The 23,216-nt window shown below is 45.2% G+C and overlaps 1 protein-coding gene across 2 annotated transcripts in view; it reads left to right on the forward strand.

Annotated features, from left to right (window-relative positions):
- Positions 1 to 86: 86 nt before the first annotated feature.
- Positions 87 to 23,216, forward strand: part of LOC137357136 (beta-TrCP) — a 42,049-nt gene continuing 18,919 nt past the window's right edge. For both annotated transcript variants that reach the window (XM_068023195.1, XM_068023194.1), the window contains exons 1-4: positions 87 to 634; positions 19,642 to 19,719; positions 20,513 to 20,744; positions 22,473 to 22,659. In XM_068023195.1, the coding sequence (XP_067879296.1) occupies positions 590 to 634; positions 19,642 to 19,719; positions 20,513 to 20,744; positions 22,473 to 22,659 (542 nt within the window). In that variant the 5' untranslated portion in view covers positions 87 to 589. The remainder of the gene's footprint in view (positions 635 to 19,641; positions 19,720 to 20,512; positions 20,745 to 22,472; positions 22,660 to 23,216) is intronic.

The following is a 23,216-nucleotide window of genomic DNA, read 5'->3' on the forward strand; positions in this document are numbered from 1 at the left end:
CAGCCCAGGGATTTCTCTCCATTTTCACTTCAATTTCTTTCTGTTTTTTTTAAAGAAGGTTGTCTTTTCCCGTGGTGCTTTGGCGGTTCCCGGATGTCTCTGAGCTCAGGGTGAAAGAAAAGTGAGAATCAGAGGGGGGGGGGAAAAAAATCAGCAGAGAGAGAAAACAGAGATACATAGGCAGAGAAAGAAGACAAGATCAGACAGGGAGGAGGAAAGAAAGAAGGGGAAAGCTGAAGGTCTTTCAGTCCAGGTCTGAGGAGCACAGAGGGAGAGGACATAGACACACAATCTAGAGGGTTGAAACCGAGAGGCTGATCACAGGATATTCCCAATGAAGGTGAAGGACTGACAGAGGAGGAAGGAGGGGGAACAGGGGGCTTATTCCCCAGGCTCAATTCAACAGGCAGAGTCTACTTCTCACAATTCATTTTTTTTTAAGCCTGCGTATTGGAGGTGAAGGAGAAACTGAAGAGGCCTTGTTGATGAAAGAGAGGTGGCCGCCTCTTCCTCCTGTTTGTAGAGGGAGCTACATTAAAGAGGACGCCCACCTTTCTCCATCTCTCACTCTCTTTCTCAGCTGTGAATAATGGACTCTGACTCCATTCTGCATGACAAGATAGTGGAATATATGGTAAGTTGGAGATTTACTTGGCTCTTCAACAATCGAGTTTTTTTTGATGAAGTACGAGAGAGGGTTGATGGCACTGCAGTTGATGTTGCATGCATGGATTTTCAAAAGGTGTTTGATGAAGTACTGTATAATAGACTTGTTAAAAAAATTAAATCCCATCGGATTGAAGGGAGAGTGGCAGTATGGGTACGAAATTCGCGAAGGGTAAGAATGCAGAGTGAAGTGTGCAGTGGTGTTTCCCAGGGGTTCGTAGAACTGCTGCTCTTTGTCATACATATTAATGACCTGGACTTGAGGAAACCGGGCATATTTTCCAAGCTTGTAGATGGTGCGAAACTCAAATGTGTGAACAGACTGGATAGGAACAGAGTTCAGGAGGACCGAGACAGATTAGTGAAATGGGCAGAAACATGACAGATGAAAATTAACACCGAAAACTGAGACATTATGTATTCTGGTACAAAGAATTAGGAGTGGGAATATGGTACAAATTTGAAGGGAATGCAGGAATGGAGAGAAATGGGGTTTTAGAAGGTGGCAGGACAAGTTGATAAGGCACATGGGATCATTGATTTTATTAATAGAAGCAGAGAGCAAAAGCAAGCAAGTAATACCAAACGTTTTATCAAACTAGTTCGGCCTCAGCTGGAGGATTGTGGCCACTTCTGGACACCACGTTTTCAGAAGGTTGTCTTCTTCGAGCAGAGAAGGTTGAAGGGAAATTTAACTGAGATATTTAAAATGATGAAGGGTTTTGAGAGTAAATGAGGAGCAATTGTTTTCATTGACCGAAGGTTCAATAACAACAGGACACATATTAAAGGTAATTGGCAAGAAAAACCAGAGTGGGGATGCCAATGTTTTTTCTTGGTAGTGAGTTATTGTGAACTGGAATATGTTGCGTGATGGGCCAAGGCCCGTTTGTTTGAAGAATTTGTCTGGTTTAGCAGTGCTTGTGTTTATTCTCTTACCCTGCACTTGGTTTTAACTAGACTTTTGGAGTTACCATTCAGGGTGAGGGAGATTAGTTATTGATGATATAGGATCTGTTACAAGCCAGAAATTGGCTGTAGAGGTCCGGGTGACATTTCGATATGTGAGCATTCCTCTGCCGATGTACCTTCACTGTCTGAAGCCTTTTTTCAATTGGGTTTCGCTGCCTTGAATTAACAGAGTAGTTCGGTTATAATTCATTATCATAGATTTGCTCTGTTTGATATGAGTATATTTTGTTGCTCGTGCCATCTGTTTGACTTGTGAATTTTTAGCCCCTCAAAACTACCCAAAAACATTTATCCACAATGAATAACTTTTAGATGTGTGGTCACGGTTGTAATTTGGGGAAATGCAGTCTGTGCACAGCAAGCTCCCACAATGACCTCTATTGCTCTGCATTTTGGTGAAGTTGATCTGGGGATGAATCCCCTGCCTTCCATATAGTGCAGTGCGATCTTTGACTTCTACCTTTATCAACATCAGTTTGCCATCTGCAATCTGATGAACTAAGGTGGGCGCTCCTTCAACCATTCTGCCTGCTGGTACTTCAACCTTTCTTGACCATCTTTTTTGTTATTGTCATGTCGGCCCCCACCTGCCAATCATGAGACATATTAATTTCACCACATGGACATTAAATTTCAAATTGTTGTTGAAGAAAAGAAAGGACTTGCTGTAAAAAGTTGCCAGATCTTGGCTGGAAATACATTTGCATATTAACACACAGTGTTTGGAAGGACAAAGCAGCCATTCTCTGACACATTCAACCCACAATGGACTTTTGATCACCAGAGATCGGATGTGGGGGAGCTCGCATTCCAGGTTGACTGCTAAGGTGGCCGAATACACAAACGGACATGGTCAAACCAGCTAGCACATGACTAACCTGCTGGGCAATCTGAGTTTTTTGAATTTGTACAGATACTTTGGGCAGAAGGTCTGTTTGCTCCTGTAATGAGAATTTCTCTCCTGTCTGCTCCCATCTGTTTCTCGCAAGCCTCTGAATCCACTAAAGACACATGAACCCGACAGCAAACAAGGTTGAAGAAGAATACTGGGCTCCAACGAAAAGCAAGATCTACTTACAATCAAGGACTCTACAGTCGAAGAAGAAGGAGTTCGAAGAACCGTAACAACAACTCTTCAGATATTGCTTCAAACTTTCCACTTGTTTTCTTTTCTTTTCCGTCTCTATTTGCTTGTGTGTATCGCGTATGCATGCTAGCATGGGTGCGTCGTGTATTCGTAGGTGTCAACCAAAGAAGATAAGTTTAATAAATTTCAACTTTTCTTCCTTAAACCTACGAAAGCCTGTTTGTGCTGGTTTCTTTGCCTTATAATTGCAAAGCAGTGAACTAGGATTCACCAAGGGGAGCTTAAAAACACGGTGTGTTTAAAATTAAACCAAGTGAAGGCTGAGAGGGGCCCCAAGACACCTTTCTCACCTGGTCTTCACATTATACATTTCTCTTGTTCACTCCCTTCTTGAAAGTGTGACAATTTGCTGGGGAGCAAGAGCAAAATACTGAGGATGCTGGAAATCTGCAATCAAGACAGAAAATGCTGGAAATACTCAAGCCTGGCTGCGTGTATGGAGAGAGAAAATGATTTGCTGTGGCTTGGTTTCAAAGATGTGAGGCTCAATGGAACACATCTGGAGCAGGAGCCCTGGATGATTGCTCACCCAAGACACGGAGACATCTGCAGCATTACTGAGCTCTGCTGCTTTCCCATTTGAGATCATCGAACTTAGCCTCAGCCCTTCTGGTGTGTGTGTGCTGCATCAGGTGATGCTTGAGCCAACAGATAGGATGTGCAAACATTGTAATGTTGGCTCCTTATCGTCCCTCTGATGAAGTGGCACAGACAGCTATGCTGACAGCGTGGCTTCACAAAACCAAATCTGGCTGGCCAAACGCATCTAAATGAAAATCGTAGAAACTTGATGCAGCCATTGATAAGTTGAAGCCCAAACTGGAGCTCAACTACGATGACTGGGCAACTTTACAGATTGTATTATCCTGGTCAGCTTTAGGCTCTTCTTTGGCCACCTTGTCTCGAGAGACAATGGGTAAGCGCCTAGAGGTGGTCAGTGGTTTGTGGAGCAGCGCCTGGAGTGGCTATTAAGGCCAATTCTGGAGTGACGGACTTTTCCACAGGCGCTGCAGATAAAATTGGTTGTCGGGGCTGTGACACAGTTGGCTCTCTCCTTGCACTTCTGTCTTTTTTCTTGCCAACTGCTAAGTCTCTTTGAGTCGCCACACTTTAACCCCGCCTTTATGGCTGTCCACCAGCTCTGGCAATCACTGGCAACTGATTCCCACGACTTGTGGTCAATGTCACAGGACTTCATGTCGTGTTTGCAGACGTCTTTAAAGCAGAGACATGGACAGCCGGTGGGTCTGATACCATTGACCGAGCTCGCTGTACAATGCGTCCTTGGGGATCCTGCCATCTTCCATGCAACTCACATGGCCAAGCCATCTCGAGCGCCGCCGGCTCAGTACGGTGTATATGCTGGGGATGTTGGCCGCCTTCAGAACTGCTCCATTGGAGATAGGGTCCTGCTACCTGATGCTAAGGATTTTCTGGAGGCAGCGAAGATGGAATGAGTTGAGACGTCGCTCTTGGCTGACCGACGTTGTCCTGGCCTCGCTGCCATAGAGCAAGGTACTGAGGACACAGGCTTGAAACAACACTCGGACTTTTGTTTTCCGTGTCAGTGCGCCATTTTCCCACACCCTCTTGGCGAGTCTGGACATAGCAGCGGACGCCTTTCCCATGCGTTTGTCGATTTCTGCATCGGCAGACAGGTTACTGGTGATAGTTGAGCCTAGGTAGGTGAACTCTTGAACCACTTCCAAAGCGTGATCACCGATAGTGATGGATGGAGCATTTCTGACGTCCTGTCCCATGACGTTCATTTTCTTGAGGCTGATGGTCAGGCCAAATTCGTTGCTGGCAGCCGCAATCCTGTCAATGAGTCTCTGCAGACACTCTACAGTGTGGGATGTTAATGCAGCATAGTCAGCAAAGAAGAGTTCCCTGACGAGGCTTTCCGTACTTTGGTCTTTGCTCTGAGGCGGGCAAGGTTGAACAACCTGCCATCTGATGTGTGGGGGAAAATTCCTTCTGAAGACTTGAATGCATGTGAGAGCAGCAGTGAGAAGATCCCAAACAGTGTAGGTGTGAGAACACAGCCCTTTTTCACGCCACTCAGGACAGGAAAGGGGTCTGATGAGGCACCGCGATACTGAATTGTGCCTTTCATATTGTCATGGCATGAGGTGGTGATACTTAGTAGCTTTGGACATCCGATCTTTGCTAGTAGTCTGAAGAGACCATGTCTGCTGACTAGGTCAAAGGCTGTGGTGAGATCTATGAAAGGAACGTAGAGGGGCATCTGTTCGCAGCATTTCTCCTGTAGCTGGCGAAGGGAGAACAGCAGGTCAACAGTGGATCTCTCTGCTCAAAAGCCGCACTGTGCCTCAGGGTAGACACGCTCAACCAGCTTCTGGAGTCTTTCCAAAACGACTCGCGCGAAGACTTTACCCACTAGGTTGAGCAGGGAGATTCCACATTAGTTGTTGCAGTCACAGCGGTCACCCTTGTTCTTATAGAGGGTGATGACATTGGCATCACCCATGTCCTGTGGTACTGTGATGACTGAGCAACTTTACAGATTGGATTATGCTGGTCAGCTTTAGGCTAAAGGCTAGAAATAGTTAGGTTTTTTTTTTAGGATAGTTTTTCACCTGACGTGTGATGCCTGTGGTGTTAGACATTAATTTTTAACATTTTGCTGATAAAATGTTGATGTACATTAAATCATAGTTTGAGGGAGGGGAGAGAAAATTTTCTGACTGTTAATAACCTGATATCCTATTGTCATGAAAATAGAAGGCAGTTTTGCATTGAATATTCATAATTGAATTTCAGTGTTTTGTACAAATTGTTAATTAACCTTTAAAATCCTTTTTGTTTCTCAACAAGTTTCCACAAAGATCACTGCATATGAGGGAGCTCATATGGCGAATCCAACTCATTCTTCTTTCTAAATGTATGATGTCCCCCATCACTGTCCCTTGAATGACTCCAGTGTTCCCTCCACATCTCTGCGGTCATTTCGTTTGGAGAAATATACAACCAGTTTGGGCACTCATCTTTTCACCCACATCGCCCCATAAATCTGTCTCTGTTACCTTTTGTATAATCTTCCTCGTGTGTAGTTTGTCCACACCCTCGCTGCCAACTTGTGGTCAGTACTGTAGGCCCAATGTACTCGTACAATGGTGGTTTAACAAGGGAGGAGGTGGTGGCATTGACGTAATGTCACTGGACGAGTAATCCAGAAACCCAGGCTCACGCTCTGGGGACATGGGTTCAAACCCCACTGCGGCAGATTATGAAATTTTAAATCAATTAGTAATTGGAAATAACGGAATTAAAAAGCTTGTCTAATGGCAACCATGAAAACTTTGATTGTAGTAAAAACCTATCTGGTTCACTCATGTCCTATCGGCAAGGAAAGCTGCCATCCTTACCTGGTCCAGCCGACATGTGATTCCAGACTCGCAGCCATATGGATGACTCTTAAATGACCTCTGAAATGGCCTGGCGAGTCACTCAGTTGGCTCAAACCATGACAAAGTCTAAGAAAAGGAAGGAAGCTGGATGGACCACCCAGCATCGACCTCGGCACTGGAATCGACAATGGCAAACCCAGCTCTGTTAACGCTGCAAAGTCCTCTTGACAAACAGCTGGGAACTTGTGCCAAAACAAAATAGTCAAGCAACAGCCTGACATCGAGTCATAGAAAGATACAGCACTGAAACAGGCCTTTCGGCCCACCATGTCTGCGCCAACCGTCAACCACCCATTTATACTAATCCTACATTAATCTCATTTTCCCTCTCACATCCCCACCTTCCCTCAATTCTCCTCCCACCTCCCTACACTTGGGGCAATTTTTTTACAGTGACCAATTTACTTATCAACCCGCAAGTCTTTGGCATGTGGGAGGAAACCCACGCAGTCACAGGGAGAACTTGCAAACTCCGCACAGGCAGTACCCAGAACCGAACCCGGGTTGCTGGAACTGTGAGGCTGCGGTGCTCGCCACTGTGCCACCCTCATCAAATGCGGGTCGCTGGAGCTGTGAGGCTGCAGTGCTAACCACTGCGCCACTGTGCCGACATAGTCATACTCACGGAATCATACCTAAGAGACAATACCAATCCGGTGCAGGAGTAGGCCACTTGGCCCCTCAAGCCTGCTCTGCCATTCATTAACATCATGGCTGATCTAACTGTAATCTCAAGTCCACATTCCTGCCTACCCCCAATAAACATTCACCCCTTGCTTATCAAGAATCTCTCGACCTCTGCCTTAAAAATACTGAAAGACACAGCTTTCACTGCCTTTTGAGGAAGAGAATTCCAAAGACTCACGACCCTCTTGAGAGAAGAAATTTCTCCTCATCTGTGTCTTTAATGGGCGACCCTTTCGGTTCAAACAGTGAGCCCTCATTCTAGATTCGACCACAAGGGGAAACATCCTTTTCATATGCATCCTGTCAAGATTAGATTAGATTAGATTAGAGATACAGCACTGAAACAGTCCCTTCGGCCCACCGAGTCTGTGCCGAACATCAACCACCCATTTTATACTAATCCTACACTAATCCCATATTCCCAACAAACATCCCCACCTGTCCCTATATTTCCCTACCACCTACCTATACTAGTGACAATTTATAATGACCAATTTACCTATCAACCCGCAAGTCTTTGGCATGTGGGAGGAAACCCACTTGGCCACAGGATCTGCTGTTTCAAACAAATCTCCTCTTACTCTTCTAAACTCCAGTTGATACAAGCGTCGCCTGTCCAACCCTTCCTCATAAGACAACCCGCCCATTCCAGGTATTAGTCCAGTTAGCCTTCTCTGAACTGCTTCTGTCGCATTTAGATCCTTCCTTAAATAAGGAGACCAATACTGTGCACAGTAGTACAGATGTGGTCTCACCGATGCCCTGTATAATTGAAGCATAACCTCAATTCCTCTTGCAAGAGATAACGTTCTTTCAGGTTCATAATTACTTGCTGTACCTGCATACTATCCTTTTGCGATTCATGCACTTGGACTTCCAGATCCCTCTGTATCTCAGAGCCCTGTAATCGCTCTCCATTAAGTTCATATGCTTTTTTATTCTTACTGCCAAAATGGACAATTTCACTTTTTCCCACATTGTACTCCATTTGCCAGATCTTTGTCCACTCACTTAACCTATCCAAATCCCTTTGTAGCCTCCTTATGTGCTCTTCACAACTTGCTTTCCTACCTATCTTTGTGTCATCAGCAAATTTTGCAACCATACCTTCGGCCCCTTCATCTAAGTCATTTATATAAATTGTAAAAGGTTGAGGCCCCAGCACAGATCCCTGCAGCACACCACTCATTACATCTTGCAAACCAGAAAATGACCCATTTATGCCTACTATCTGTTTCCTGTTAGCTAGCTAATCTTATATCCATGCCACAATGTTACCTCCTACACCATGAGCTTATATTTTTCACAATAACCTTGGATGTAGTACCTTATCAAATGCCTTCTGGAAATCTAAGTGCAGTACATCCGTTGGTTCCCCTTGATCCACCGAACATGTTACTACTTCATAGAACTCCAATAAATTGGTTAAGCATGATTTCCCGTTCACAAAACTATGTTGATTCGACCTGATTACCTTGAATTTTTCTAAGTACTGTGCTATGACATATTTAGTAATAGCTTCTAACATTTTCCCTATGACAAATGCTAAGTTAACTGACCTGCAGTTTCCTGATTTCTGTCTCCCTCCCTTTTTGAATTTTGAGTTATATTCGCTATTTTCCAATCTAATGGAACCTTCCTTGAATCTTGGGAATTTTGGAAAATTAAAATAATGCATCAACTATCTCACTAGCCACTTCTAAGATCCTTGGATGAACTCCATAAGGACCTGGGTTCTTGTCAGCCCGCAGCTCCAATAATTTGCTCAGTACCACTTCCCTGGTGCTGGTGATTTTCTTGAGTTTCTCCCTCCCTTCCATTTCCTGATTTACAGCTATTTCTGGCATGTTACTTAAGTCTTCTGTGGTCAAGACCGATGCAAGTACCTGTTCAATTCATCTGCCATCTCCTTATTGTCCCTTATTAATTCCACAGACTCAGTTTCTATAGGACCAATGCTCACTTTGTTGACATTTTTTTCTTTTTTAAATAGGAAGATAAACTCTTTTTATATTTCTAGCTTACTTTCTCTCAAATTCTAATTTTTCCCTCATTTATCTTTTCGTCATTTTTAGATGTTTTTTATATTCTGTTCAATCTTCTGACATGCAACCCATCTTTGCACAATTATACGCTTTTTCTTTAAGTTTGATACTGTCTTTAACTTTTTTAGATAACCACGGATGATGGATCCTCCCCGTGCAATTTTTCTTTCTCGTTGGAATGTATCTATTCCCTGAAATGTCTGCCACTGCATCTTTTGCACGATCCATTAACCTACTTTATAAGTTCACTTTTGTTAGCTCTGCTCTCATGCCATCATAGTTGCCCTTATTTAAGTTTAGAATACTAGTCTTCGACCCATTCTTCTCTCCCTCAAACTGAATGTAAAATTCAATCGTATTATGATCGCTGCTGCCTCGGGGTGCCTTCACAATTAGGTGATTAATTAATCCTATCTCATTGCACAATACCAGGTCTAGTATCGCCTGATCTCCAGTTGGCTCCACAACATGATGATCGAAGAAACTATCCTGAAAACGTTCTATGAACTCTTCATCTCGGCTACCTCTGCCCATCTGATTTTTCTTGTCTATGTGTAGGTTAAAATCCCCCATGATTATTGCCATACTTTTCTGACGAGCACCTATTATTTCTTCCTTTATACCCTGTCCTAACTTGTGGTTACTGTTCGGGGGGCCTGTACATCAGTCTTACAAGTGAATTCTTGCATTTATCATTTCTCATCTCGACCCAAACCGCTTCTACATCCTGTTTTCCTGAACTTATGTCATCCCTCTCTGTTGTGCTAATGCCATCGTTAATTAACAGAGCTATCCCTCCACCTTTTCCTATCTTCCTGTCCTTTCTAAATGTCATATACCCTTTAATATTCAGGTCCCAATCTAGGTCATCCTGTAGCCATGTCTCTGTAATGGCTATCAGATCGTACTTATTTATTTCTATTTGCGCTCTCAGTTCATCTGTTTTGTTTCGAATGCGATGTGCATTCAGATACAGAGCCTTTAGTTTTGTCCTTTTTATTATTTTTGTAACCTCTAGCCTTGTCTGCTGATTTACTCTTAGATTTGCACTCTCTTTTCCTTCCTGTCATGGTCTGTTTATCTTTTCCCATATTCATTCTGTTCTCTCTTGCCTTGCCTGGTCGCAGCATGGTTCAGGTCAAGACCGTCCCAATGGTACAGCCCCCACTTTCCCCAGTACTGCTGCCAGTAGTGCCCCACAAACCGGAACCCAATTCTACTACACCAGACTTTCAGCTGCGCATTCATTTCTCGAACCTGATTTGCCAAATCCTAATTTGCATGTAGCTCAGGTAATAATCGAGAGATTGTTGCCTTTGAGGTTCTGCTTCTTAATTAGGTGCCTAGCTCCTCATACTGACTATGTAGAATCTCTTTCCTTGTCCAGCCTATGTTGTTGGTCCCTACATGAACCACGACGACTGGATCCTCCCCCTCCCACTGTATGTTTCTCTCCCGACCTGAGCAGATGTCCTGCACCACCGGGCAGGCAACACAACCTTCTGGACTGTCACTCTTGGCTGCAGAGAACAGTGTTCATGCCCCTCACTATTAGTGTCCCTGACTACCATTGCTTTCCTTTTTGCTCCCCCCGCTTTAACGGCTTTCTGTATCATAGTCAGTCTGTTCATCCACACTGTAACCCTCGCTCTTGTCCATGCAAGCTGCAGGAACCTCAAACTTGTTGCTCAATTGCAAGGACTGAGGCTTCTCCACTCCCACTTTCTCGATCCCCTTACCTGCCTGACTCTCAGTCACACCGTCCTGTCCCTGACCAGAAAAGCCGACCCTATCCTAAGTGGTGTGACTGCCTTCTGGAACTAAGTGTCCAGGTAATTTTCCCCCTCCCTGATGCATCACAGTGTCTGCAGCTCGGCCTCCAATTCAATGACTCTGAGCCAAAGCTTATCAAGCCGCAGACGTGGTTGGCATGGATTGCCATGGCATCGATGGGCTCCCACATAGTGCAGCTGTGCCACATCACCTGTTCTCCATCTTTATTGTGTTTATTTTCTCTTAATTATAGTTCCCCTCCTTACTGAAATCCCTCACTTAGCAAACGCCCTTCTTCACACTCTGTGCCCACCAGCAGCACTCATTGCAGACAGGCAGCATTGGGAGTCCCCTGAAATTATACTCTCTGAAAACAATGATATGTCAGCTTTGCTCGAGTTCAGAAACCAGTTTAAGCGAGCTACCTAATTAACTAGACAGAGGTACTCTGAAATACCCCTGCTTAAAACTAAAAAAGTTACCTAATTGCAAAATGTAAACAAAACAAAAAAATAGACTTCATGAGATTAACACTTAAAATCCCCTCACTTATCAAACTCTCTTCACATTCTGTGCCCTCTAGCAGTATTCAATGTCCCAGACACCACCATCACCATCCCTGAGGTGGCGGCACAATGGTATACAGTTAAAGAGAGCTGCCCTGGGAGGTTTCAACGTTGAATCCAGATCCCATGAAGTCTCGTGGCATCAGGTCAAACCTGGGCAAGCAAACCTCCTGCTGATTACCACCTACTGCCCCAACCTTGGCTGATGAATCAGTGCTTCTCCATGTTGAAAACCAATTGGTAGAGGTACTAAGGGTAGCAAGGGCACAGAATGTACTCTGTATGCGGGACTGCAACGTTCATCACGAGTGGCTTGGTAGCACCACCACCGACAGAACTGGCGAACTCCCAAAGGAGTTTGGGTCTGCGGCAGGTGGTGAGGGAACCAACAAGTGGGGAAAAACCGATTGACCTTGTCTTGAACAGTCGACCTGTTGCAGATTCATTTCTCAATGACTGACAGTATTGGTAGGAATGACCACCGCATAGTTGTTGTGGAGACAAAGTCCTGTCTTCACATTGATGACGCCCACCATCGTGTTGTGTGACACTACCACCGTGCTAAATAGTATAGATTTCGAACAAACCAGCAGCTTAAAACTGGGCATCCATGAGGCACTGTGGACCATCAGCAGCAGAATTGTGTTCAATCACAATCTGTAACCTCATGGTCTAGCATTTCCCACAATCCGCCATTATCATCAAGTCGGGGGATCAACCCTGGTTGAATGAAGACGTCAGGAGCAGCATCAGGCATACCTAAAAATGAGGTGTCAGTTTGGTGAAGCTATAACCCAGGACAACCTGCGTGCTAAACAGCGAAAGCAGCATGCGATAGATGGGACTGAGCGATCACACTACCAACAGATCAGATCTAAGCTCTGCAGTCCTGCCACATCAGTCGTGAATGGTGGTGGAATTAACCAACTAAAAGGAGGGGGAAGTTCCACAAATTTCCCCATCCTCAATGATGGGGGAGCCCAGCAAATCAGTGCAAAAGGCAAGGCTGAATCATTTGCATCGTTCAGCCAGAAGAGTCAAGTGGATCATCCATCTCGACCTCTTCCTCAGGTCCTCAGAATCACAGATGCCAGTCTTGAGCCAATCCGAATGATATCAAGAAATCGATGAAGGCATTGGATACTGCAAAGGCTTTGGGCCCTGAAAACGTTCTGGCAATAGTACTGAAGACTTGTGCTCCAGAACTAGCTGCGTACCTAGCTAAGCTGTTCCAGCAACGCTGGCATCTACCTGACGGGTATGTCCTGTCCACAAAAAGCAGGACAAATTCCACCATGCCAATTACCGCTCCATCAGTCTACTCTCGATCATCAGCAAAGTGATGGAAGGGATCGTTGACGGCGCTATCGAATGGCACTTGCTCAACAATAACTTCACTGACACTCAGTTTGGGTTCCGCCAGGGCCACTCAGCTCCTGCCCTCATTACAGCCTTTGTCCAAACATGGACAAAAGAGCTGAGCTCCAGAGGTGAGGTGAGAATGACTGCCCTTGAGATCAAGGCAGTATTTGACCAAGTGCTGCTTCAAGGAGCCCCAGCAAAACTGGATTCAATGGGAGTTAGGGGGAAAATTCTCCACTGGCTGGTGTCATAGCTAGCACTAAGGAAGATGGTTGTGGTTGTTGGAGGTCATTCATCTCAGTCCCAGGATATCACTGCAGGAGTTCATCAGTGTAGTGTCCTAGGCCCAACCATCTTCAGATGTTTCATAAATCACCTTCCCTCCATCATAAGGTCAGAAGTGGGGATGTTCGCTGATTGCACAATGATCAGCACCGACGACTCAGATACTGAATGAAGCAGCCCATGTCCAGATGCAACAGACCTGGACAATATTCAGGCTAGGGCTGATAAGTGCCAAGTAACATTTGCGTAACAAGTGTCGGGTAGTGACTGTCTCCAACAAGAGAGCATCTCACCATCTCCCTTTGATGTTTAATGGCATTACCATCACTGAATCCCCCATCAACATCCTGGGGGTTACCATTGACCAGAAAATGAACTGGACCAGCCACATAAATCACGTGGCTACAAGAGCAGGTCAGAGGCTGGGAATTCTGCAGCAAGTAACCCACCTCCTGTTTCTCCAATGCCTGTCCACCATCTATAAGGCAGGAGTCTGATGGAATACTATCCACTTAGCTGGATGGGTGCAGCTTCGAGGCCTGCTTTAGGTCGGGAAAAAGAACCCGACCAAACCACAGCGGGCTCAAGTCCGACCTGGCCCGAGTCCCTCCGACTTTGCCCCAAGCCCGACCTGACCATCCCTTTACTTACGTTGCTGACATCGAACCTGTAAAAAGCTGCAGCGCTTGCGCAAGACGTCATAGTGAAGTCGCTCGCTCACTGCGCAGACTCCGTTTCGTCCTGCACTCCCAGCTCAGGTAAGTTTTTTTTTTTTTTTTAAATAATTAACAGCAGAGCACTTACCATGTGTGTCTGGCCCGACCCGACTCAATCTGGACTCAGCTCAACCCGACCCGAACCCGACACGTAGGGTCCCTCGGGGTCGGGTAGCAGACCTCTAGTACAGCTCCAACAACTCAAGAAGCTCGATACCATCCAGGCCAAAGCAGCCCACTTGATTTGGCATCCCATCCACCACCTTCAACCTTCACTGCCTCCACCACTGACGCACAGTGGCAGCAGCTTGTACCATCTACAAGATGCACTGCAGCAATGCATCAAGGCTCATTCTACAGCACCTTCCAAACCCGCGACCTCTGCCAGCTGGAAGGACGAGGGCAGCAGATGCATGGGAACACTACCACCTGCAAGTTCCCCTCCAAGCCACACACCAACCAGACTTGGAACTATCGCCATTCCTTAATTGTCGCTGGGTCAGAATCCTGGAACTCCTTTCCTAACAGTACTGTGGGTATACCTACACCCCAAGGACTGCAGCAGTCCAAGAAGGCAGATCACCATTACGGATGAGAAATAACTGCTGGCTTAGCCAGTGACGCCCACATCCCATGAAAGAATATTTTTTAAAAAGTCACTTCCTACCCTGTGCTCACAGTGAACTGGTTTGTCCTCTTTGTGATATTAGCTTGGACCAGGAGGTGTGAGCCTTGGCTCAGTGGACAACACGCTTACTTCTGACTCAGGAGGTTGTGGGTTGAGGTCCCACTTGTTTAAGAACATGAGAAGGCCATTTCGCCCCTGGAGCCTCTCTGCCAATCAGTGAGATCGTGACTGACTCCATAGGCAACTCCATATATGCGCCTTTGCCCCATATCCCTTAACTTTGGAAAACAAAAATCAATCAACCTCCGATTTAAAATTTGCAGAAGAGAATTTGAAACTTTTACCGTAAGTTGTTAATTTAGTAATTTAGTCCGAGACTCCTCCTCGTCCATTGGAAACATTTTCTCCCTGTCTACTCTTTCTATTGTTCTTTACTATGCGAATACTTCTGTTTCTTTCATAAAATATGTTTTAAGAACTTATATTTGAATTATGGGCATTGAGTCATCTGGAGATTGCTCAAATTTGTTTTTTAAAAAATAGGGAAGGTCAACAAAAGATTTGACTCGTAAACAAGTCTTCCTACAAGGCATCTGTTTTCCAGTGAAAACAGCAAGGGTTGTTTTGGGTTGAAAGGAGAATGACTGGTCTAAATTTATAGATGTCACAGGACTTGCTGCTGAACAATTTTAGTTTCATTTTTGAATGGCTAAAAAAGGCCAGTTGATGTTTGGCCAAAAGATAGAAGCCAGATGCTGTGTTCCTGCCAGGATAAGACAGCTGATATCTTTCTCTCTCTGAAGACATCCCTGCATCTTTGAAGACAGCCTGGATCAAGTTTTACTATTTCCTTCTAGAGTTGAAGAAACCATTACTGTGACATTGTTGCTGTTTGCTGTTGTAAAGCCTGACTGTAGCTTTCTGTAATGCATCTTTCGGAAGCCTACCTAAACTGACCAACGTCGCCAGGAAAGAAGTGTTGTAGGAAGATCCCATTGATAGCCGCCCATTTGTCTTTGGGACACCTCGCCAAAACAAAGGACTTCCATACCTTCTTTTCAGCCTCGTGCTTTTTTTTATTTCTTTATAACAGCCTGTCTTTGGCCTCCTTGTCTCAAGAGACAATGGGTAAGCGCCTAGAGGTGGTCAGTGGTTTCTGGAGCAGCGCCTGGAGTGGCTCTCAAGGCCAATACTTGAGCGACAGACTCTTCCACAAGCGCTGCAGATAAAATTGGTTGTCTGGACTGTTACACAGTTGACTCTCTCATTGCGCTTCTGTCTTTTTTCTTGCCAACTGCTGTCTCTTTGACTCGCCACACTTTAGCCCCGCCTTTATGGCTGCCCGCCAGCTCTGGCGATCACTGGCAACTGACTCCCACGACTTGTGATCAATGTCACAGGACATCATGTCGCGTTTGCAGACGTCTTTAAAGCGGAGACATGGACGGCCGGTGGGTCTGATACCAGTGACGAGCTCGCTGTACAATGTGTCCTTGGGGATCCTGCCATCTTTCATGCGGCTCACATGGCCAAGCCATCTCAAGCGCCGCTGGCTCAGTAGGGTGTATATGCCGGGGATGTTGGCTGCCTTGAGGACTTCTGTAGTAACAGCTGTAAACTAAAATCCCTTTTCTTTTCTCCACCCCCCCCCCCCCACACCCGATTCAACGTGTGTGTGTGAGGGCTAAGATAAATAATGGGCTTTAATGTTATAATTCGCGTGTATGTTTACTTCCTTATTGGTTAAAACTTGTTTTATAATAAACGGATAATTTTGTTACTTATTAAAGAAACCTGGTTGGTGTGCTTTACTTTGGGGGAAAAATAGAGTATCTGATTGACTAATTCAGGAAGTGGGAAAAATGAAGTATATGTTGTGACCTGTGACGAAGTGGGACTGAACTAACAGTGCACTCCTCTCGCCTCAGTCATAACACCTTCGAGTGTCAGCTGTGGTTCAGTTTGTAGCATTCTTGCTTCTGAGTCACAAGGTTCCAGGTTCAAGTTCCACTTCAGCGCTTGAAGACAGAAATCAAGGCTGACATTCGAGTGCAATGCTGAGGGAGCACTGCACTGTTGGAGGTGCCATCTTTCGAATGGGGTGTTATAACAAAGGCCCTGTTTGCTTGCTCAAGTGGATATAGAAGATCCCATGGGATCTATTCTAAGTCAAGCATGAGAGTTATCCCCAGTGCCCTGGCCAATCTTTATTCTGCTCTCAACTTGACAAAAGCAGATTATCTGGTCATTATCACATATTTGTTTGTGGGAGTGTTCTGTGCACAAATTGGCTGCCACATTTCCTGTATTAGAACGGTGACTACACTTTAGAAGGTACTTGCTGGCAGGAAAGCGCTTTGAGACGTCCAGGCGCGATGAAAGGCGCGATATAAGTGCAAGTCTTGATTTTTTCTTAGTATCTTGAAAATTTTCATCAAATGACCCCTTTAATATCTAAGTTCCAGCAAATACAACCTTAGTTTGTTTAATCTCTCCTTGTAATGTAACCCTTGGAATCCAGGTATCATTCTGGTAAATAAACACTGCACTTCCTAGGCGAGTATATCCTTCCGAAGGTGTGGTGCACAGAATTGCTGTCAGTGCTGCAGATATGATCTAACCAGGGCTTGGTAGAGCTGATGCTGAACTGTCTCAAGTACTGTCTTTTGGATGAGACCTGAAACAGAAGCCCCAGCTGCCCTGTCAGTTGGATGTAGAAGACCTGGTGACACTATTCCCAGAAGAGCAGGGGAGTTCTTTCTGGTGTCCTGGCCCATATTTAGCTTTCAACCAGCACTAAAATACGTCATTATTCGATTGATCATTTTGGGAGCTTGCTGTTCTCAAATTAGCTGCCATGTTTCTTGCATTGCAACATTGACTACACAACAAAAGCTGTGAAAAGGGCTTTTGAGATGTTGTGATGTTGAGCTCTTTGTATGATCAGTTTCATGCAGGCAGATCCAAAGCCGATCCACAGCATGTAAATATGTTGTCAGTTGGCCAATAGAAACTATAAGTCTGTGTGTGTGTCTCTCTCTCTCTCAATTTTTGCTTCCTCTTGCCATGATGAAACCTGTTGGTACTGGCAGAGTTTCAACCCGCATGGATATGTTTGACTTCACGCTGTAAGCCGAGAATTTCCCAATTGTTTCACCAGGACATGACTTCCAATAGTGGGAGTTTCAGTGGTTTGATTTTTCTTTTAACTTTAACCATTTCCTGAGTTTTTCTCTCCCACTCAGTTTTCTTCCTTCTGTCCAGAGTGGGAGTTTTATCGAAACTTTCAGTTCAACCAAATAAGTGAGCTCATCTCAATTTAAGTGGAAGCACTGGTCATGTGGAGAAACTCTGATGTAGAAGATCCCATGACTCTATTTGAAGAAGAGCAGTCGTCCAATGGCCCACAGCCAACATTCCTAAAACAGATGATCTGCTCATTATCATATTGCTGTTTTGTGGGAGCTTGCTGTGTACAAATTGGCTGCCATGTTTTATTTCTTCATTCGGGCATCGCTGGCTAGGCCAGCATTTATTGATCCCTAATTGCCCTTGAAGGTGGTGGTGAGCTGCCTTCTTGAACTGCTGCAGTCCTTGGGGTGTCAGTAAACCCACAGTGCTGTTCGGAAAGGAGTTCCAGGATTTTGACCCAGCAACCGTAAAGGAAAGGCGATGTAGTTCCAAGTCAGGATGGTGTGTGGCTTGGAGGGGAACTTGGAGGTTGTGTTGTTCCCATGCATCGGCTGCCCTTGTCCTTCGAGGTGGTTGAGGTCATGGGTTTGGAAAGTGCTGCAATGCATCTTGTAGACAGTACACACTGCTGCCACTGTGCATCACTGGTGAAGGGAGTGAATGTTGAAGGTGGTGGATGGGATGACCGTCAAGCGGGCTGCTTTGTCCTGGATGCTGTCGAGCTTTTTGTGTGCTGTTGAAGCTGCACCCATCCAGACAAGTGGAGAACATTCCATCACACTCCTGGCTTGTGCCTTGTAGATGGTGGACAGGATTTGGGGAGAGGGGAGGAGAGTTACTCCCTGCAGAATTCCCAGCCCCTGACCTGCTGTTGTAGTCACAGCAGTGATGTGGCTGGTCCAGTTCAGTTTCTGCTCAATGGTGACTGCCAGGATAATAGTGGGGGATTCAGCAATGGTAATGCTATTGAGCATCAAGGGGGGAGGTGGTTAAATTCTCTCTTGTTGGAGATGGTCATTGCCTAGCACTTGTGTGACCCGAATGTTACTTGTCACTTAGCAGCTCAAACCTGGATGTTGTCCAGGTCTTGCTGCATATGGACATGGGCTACTTCAAGATCTGAGAAATCACATATGGTGCTGAACATTGTGCAATCATCAGCGAACATCCCCACTTGTGACCTTAAGATGGAGGGAAGGTGATTGAAGAAGCAGCTGAAGATGGTTGGGCCTCGGACACTACCTATCTGTGCTGCTCATTCTATCATGAGTTAACATGAATGGTAAAACCTGCGATACAGGTCAGCCGTGATCTAATTGAAAGGCAGAGCAGACTTGAGGGGCTGAATGGTCTCCTCGTGTACCTAAGTAATAATCTTTCCCTCCCTGTTTAGATGATCGAGAGGGAATAGCAGAGATTGAGAAGAATGCTACCTGGTCTGAGCAAATACAAATATAAGGAGACACATGCAATATTGGGGCCACTTTGTTCAAACAGAGGACTTCAGGGGCGATTTAATAGAGCTGTTTATAATCCTCAACAGATGGAACTGGGTAGAAAAAAACCGAGAGCACGAAGAAGCTTTTTTTTTCACACGGAGGTTTGAGAGTTTGTGGAATTCACGTCCGAAATTAGTGATTGAAGCAGAGACCAGGGCAACATTGAAGAACAGGTTAGAAGGGTAGCTGAAGGAAAGGGGAATTGAGGGATTGGGGAACAGGACAGACGGGTACAATGGATCAGGATACTTCTTGTGTGGAGGGGTAGACTCTAACACAGACTGGATGGACCAAAGGATCTGTCTCTGTGCTGTGATTTTGTTAATTCTAAATAATAGAGTTCAACTCAAAACAGTTACCAACCGAGTTTGCTGCAATAGAAAGTTATGTTTTCAAAGGGGGTCGGGCGAGAAAATCTAAACTCAGCAGTTTAAACTGCTTTTGTGTGAAACAATTTGGCATGAGCTGGCTTGGAATTAACAGTGAAGTTTACACTGAGCAAACTGTGATGGCCAGTGTATGTCTCATGGGCCCTACTCTGCCTCAGGGCTTCATTCACCTCTTTTTGTTTTCCCCCTTCGCTGTCTAGGATTTTTGGATTGATCTTGAGAAGTTCCTCGTTCTGATCCTTTCTGTTTTCTCTCTGTGTTGCATTTATCTTGTCCTACTCAGAATGCATCTGGACGCGATGACCTTAATGAGGCTGAACCCCCCAAGAAACTTGTATTGGAAAAGAACACATTTAATCAGGTGATGATTCAACTCTACACTGTGATTGTCAGCGGGTGGTTTATTTTATCCCCACCAACCTAGTCGTCACACTTGGAAAACACGGGGAGATTTTGCATTGTGGAATTCATCTTTTGAAGCTGAGGAGGTAGAATTTCCTCTAGTTTTATCAGAAGAATCTGGGTGAAATGTGCCAAACCAGCACAGAAGATCAGGCAATTTTAAATGTAACTTTACGTTGAGCATGAATAGAGTTCCTTCGATTTTTAATAATGGTTTAGAAATCAGTTCTCTCGAATCCATTCTGCCTACAAACCTGTAAACTTCCCCCCCCCCCCCCCCCCAACCCTGCCAATCAAAATCATGTGCATACTGAGATACTTCCAATTGTGGCTACTTGAGGCTGTTCAAATTGTCTTCATTTTCTTAGACCCCAGCCTCACTCTGCAAACTCTTTCAGCCACATTCTCCCCGAGCTCTTGGTTCCTCTAACTCCAGTATCTTGAACATTGCCCCCTCCCCCTCTTTTCCTCTCGCGTGCTGCACTGGTGCCTTCAGTCCCTCACTTTTCACTCCCTCAACCCCTCTCCTCCTGCAAGACCTTCTGTTAAAAACCTCTCTGACCGAGATTTTGGTCACACCCCACCCCGACGCTTCCTACCCTCTCCGTCCATTTTCGCCCTCAAGCATCTAGAAAGCTTCCCTGGGTCAATTTTCTACATTAAAGGCCCTCTGTGAATGCCAACAAAAATTGCTGCACCTGAAATGCAGTCTGTTTCTCTCTTTTCAAACCAGAATGCTTCTTCCTTTCCAGACTAAACTCAGTAACGGTATGCCGAGTATGATAACAGCCAAGCAGCGTAAACCTTCTACCAGTTATGAGAAACAGAAAGAGCAGTGTGTGAAATACTTTGACCAGTGGACGGAAACCGATCAGGTGGAATTCGTCGAGAACTTGATATCCCGAATGTGTCACTACCAGCACGGCCACATCAACTCTTATCTTAAACCAATGTTGCAGAGGGACTTCATCACCGTCCTACCAGGTATGGTGGAGGAGAAGTAGTTGTGAGACTGCAGTGTTTAGCCCAATTACTGGAAGCTCAGTGTATCATAGAATCATAAAGCACATCAGGTTACCTTTTGGCCCATGAAGCCTGTACCAGCTCTTTGAAAGAGCTATCCAATTAGTCCCACTCCCCTGTTATTTCTCCATAGCTCTGCAAAGCTTTTCCTTTTTAAGTCTTTCGATTGTGTGTTTTTGAAAGTTACTGCTGAAACTGCTTCCACCACCCTTTTAGGCAGTGCATTCCAGATCACAAACTCAATTTTTAAATAAATAAGTTTCTTCGTCTCTCTCCCCTCTGGTTCTAATTCAAATCTCCTTAAACCTGTGTCCTTTGGCTACTGACCCTCCTGCCACTGAAAACCATTTCTCCTTATTTACTCCATCAAAACCCATCATAATTTTGAACAGCTCAATTACATCTCCCCTTCAGCTTCTGTACTCGAAGAAGAACAATTCCAGCTTCTCCGATCTCTCCATCTAACTCGAGGCCAGTCAATCTCCTTTGCACTCTCTCCAAGACCTTATCATAGTCGCTAAAGTGTGGTACCCAGAAGTGGACACACTACTCGAACTGAGGCCTGATCAGTAATTTATTTAGGATTAGCATATCTTCCTTGCTTTTGTACTCTGCCTCTTTTTGTAAAACCAATGTATCTGAATCCTTTTTCACAGTCTTATCAACATGACAGTGGTGCATGTGAAACGTTCTCAGCAACAGTGAGGGAATCCATTTCCTATCCAAGGCAGTGCATGTGTCTCAGTCCGCTCCACAGTCCGCATTATGTCCCTCACCAACACAGCTTCTCCTCTCCCTTTCTCTCCTCCAAACGTCTCTCTTGTGATCTCTCCCTGGGGTCAGTAGCTGAACAAAACTGCTGTTCCACATGTTCTCACTTGTTGATGGAGACGGATAGGGGTAGGAAATTATAAATTGTTGTTGAGCAGTGTGCTCGTACCCCATATTAGGAGCGGTATTTTGAAGTAAATGGTGCTAAGTGTCTGCATCATCCCCTGTGCTGTTTTGGCAAAGGAAGGAGGACTTTGAAAATTGGCCATGGGGAATGAGAGCGAGGGGAAGAGAATGTCAAGTTTAATGGGTTTAAAGGGGGAAATGTCAATGAAACAAGGGCACGATACACAAAAAGAATAACCCAGTGGCCAAACAGCAGCATTTTAAAAAATGGTGAACGGCAATAAATGAAGTAGCGAGCTGCAGGTCCATGTGGGCATTAGTTGGGAATTTGTTCAATGAGAACTGTAAGGGCTATTGGTCAAGGAGCAGGGGAGTGGAACAAAATGAAGAGCTCTCTTACGAAGAGTTGGCACAGGTACGATGGGCCAAAGGGCCTCTTGCTGTGCTCTGCTTCAATCTGAGGTTGATGGATTTTTGTTATCCAAAGGTAGTAAGGGATATGGGACAAAAGTGGGTATATGGAGGTCGGTCACAGATCAGCCATGATGTCATGCTTGAGGGGCTGAATGGCCTCCTCCTATTTTCATGGACATGGGGCATGGTAAAGCCTCTTTGGCATTTACTGCCTTGGTGCCAGCATGCATCACAAGCTCGGGACACCATAGAATCATTGAAGGTGAGCCTTGTAGTTCCCTCCTTAGCTGCTTTGACGAGGTGTTTGAACGAGGTTATCAATGGAAGCTTGTTTTCCTGCCCTAATTGTTCAGTTCCATTTGTTTATTTGATCTTCAGCCCGTGGTCTAGATCACATTGCAGAGAACATTCTGTCGTTCCTGGATGCCCGGTCACTCTGCGCTGCGGAGCTGGTGTGTAAGGAATGGTATCGAGTGATCTCTGATGGAATGCTTTGGAAGAAACTGATGGAACGCATGGTGCGGACAGATTCCCTCTGGAAGGGGCTCTCTGAGAGGAGGGGATGGTAAGGATCATTCGTGCACATATGCCTCCCAAGGTGGGAACTCCAGCTTCTGAGAGTGATGACGCCATACATTGTTACCCTGAGCTACACAGATTCAGGAGGCCGCAAGTTCGCTGTCCCATACCTGTGCTGAATGAGCTAATTTTGGCTGCAAACCTGGAATGGATAGCTGGGAGTCACTGGATATAGCTACCACTGCTGGATGTGCATGTTTTTCTGTCACTGAGGGGCTCATACACCATTAAACTGTATCTCAGCAAATGTGAGTGCAGTGGACTTGGTGAGGGGAGAAACGTAGAGGTGGGGATATTAATTAAATCCCTCCCTCCCTCTCTTACAGTCACAGTCAAGGTATGTTTTTCTGTATTTAAATAAATTGTCCATAATCTGAATTGAGAGAGGTGAACTTGAAGTGAAGTGACTTAAGGCGCCAGATGTAGTTGAGAGATCAGTGACTGCTCACAGTAAAATAGAACATGAAATTTTCTCTGTTACTTGGGTTTGTGAAACTCCCTTGTCTCATGCTGCCCCCTTAACTGCAGAATCTCAGACAAGTG

This window comes from Heterodontus francisci, chromosome 47, assembly GCF_036365525.1.
Source record: "Heterodontus francisci isolate sHetFra1 chromosome 47, sHetFra1.hap1, whole genome shotgun sequence".
Taxonomy (NCBI): domain Eukaryota; kingdom Metazoa; phylum Chordata; class Chondrichthyes; order Heterodontiformes; family Heterodontidae; genus Heterodontus; species Heterodontus francisci.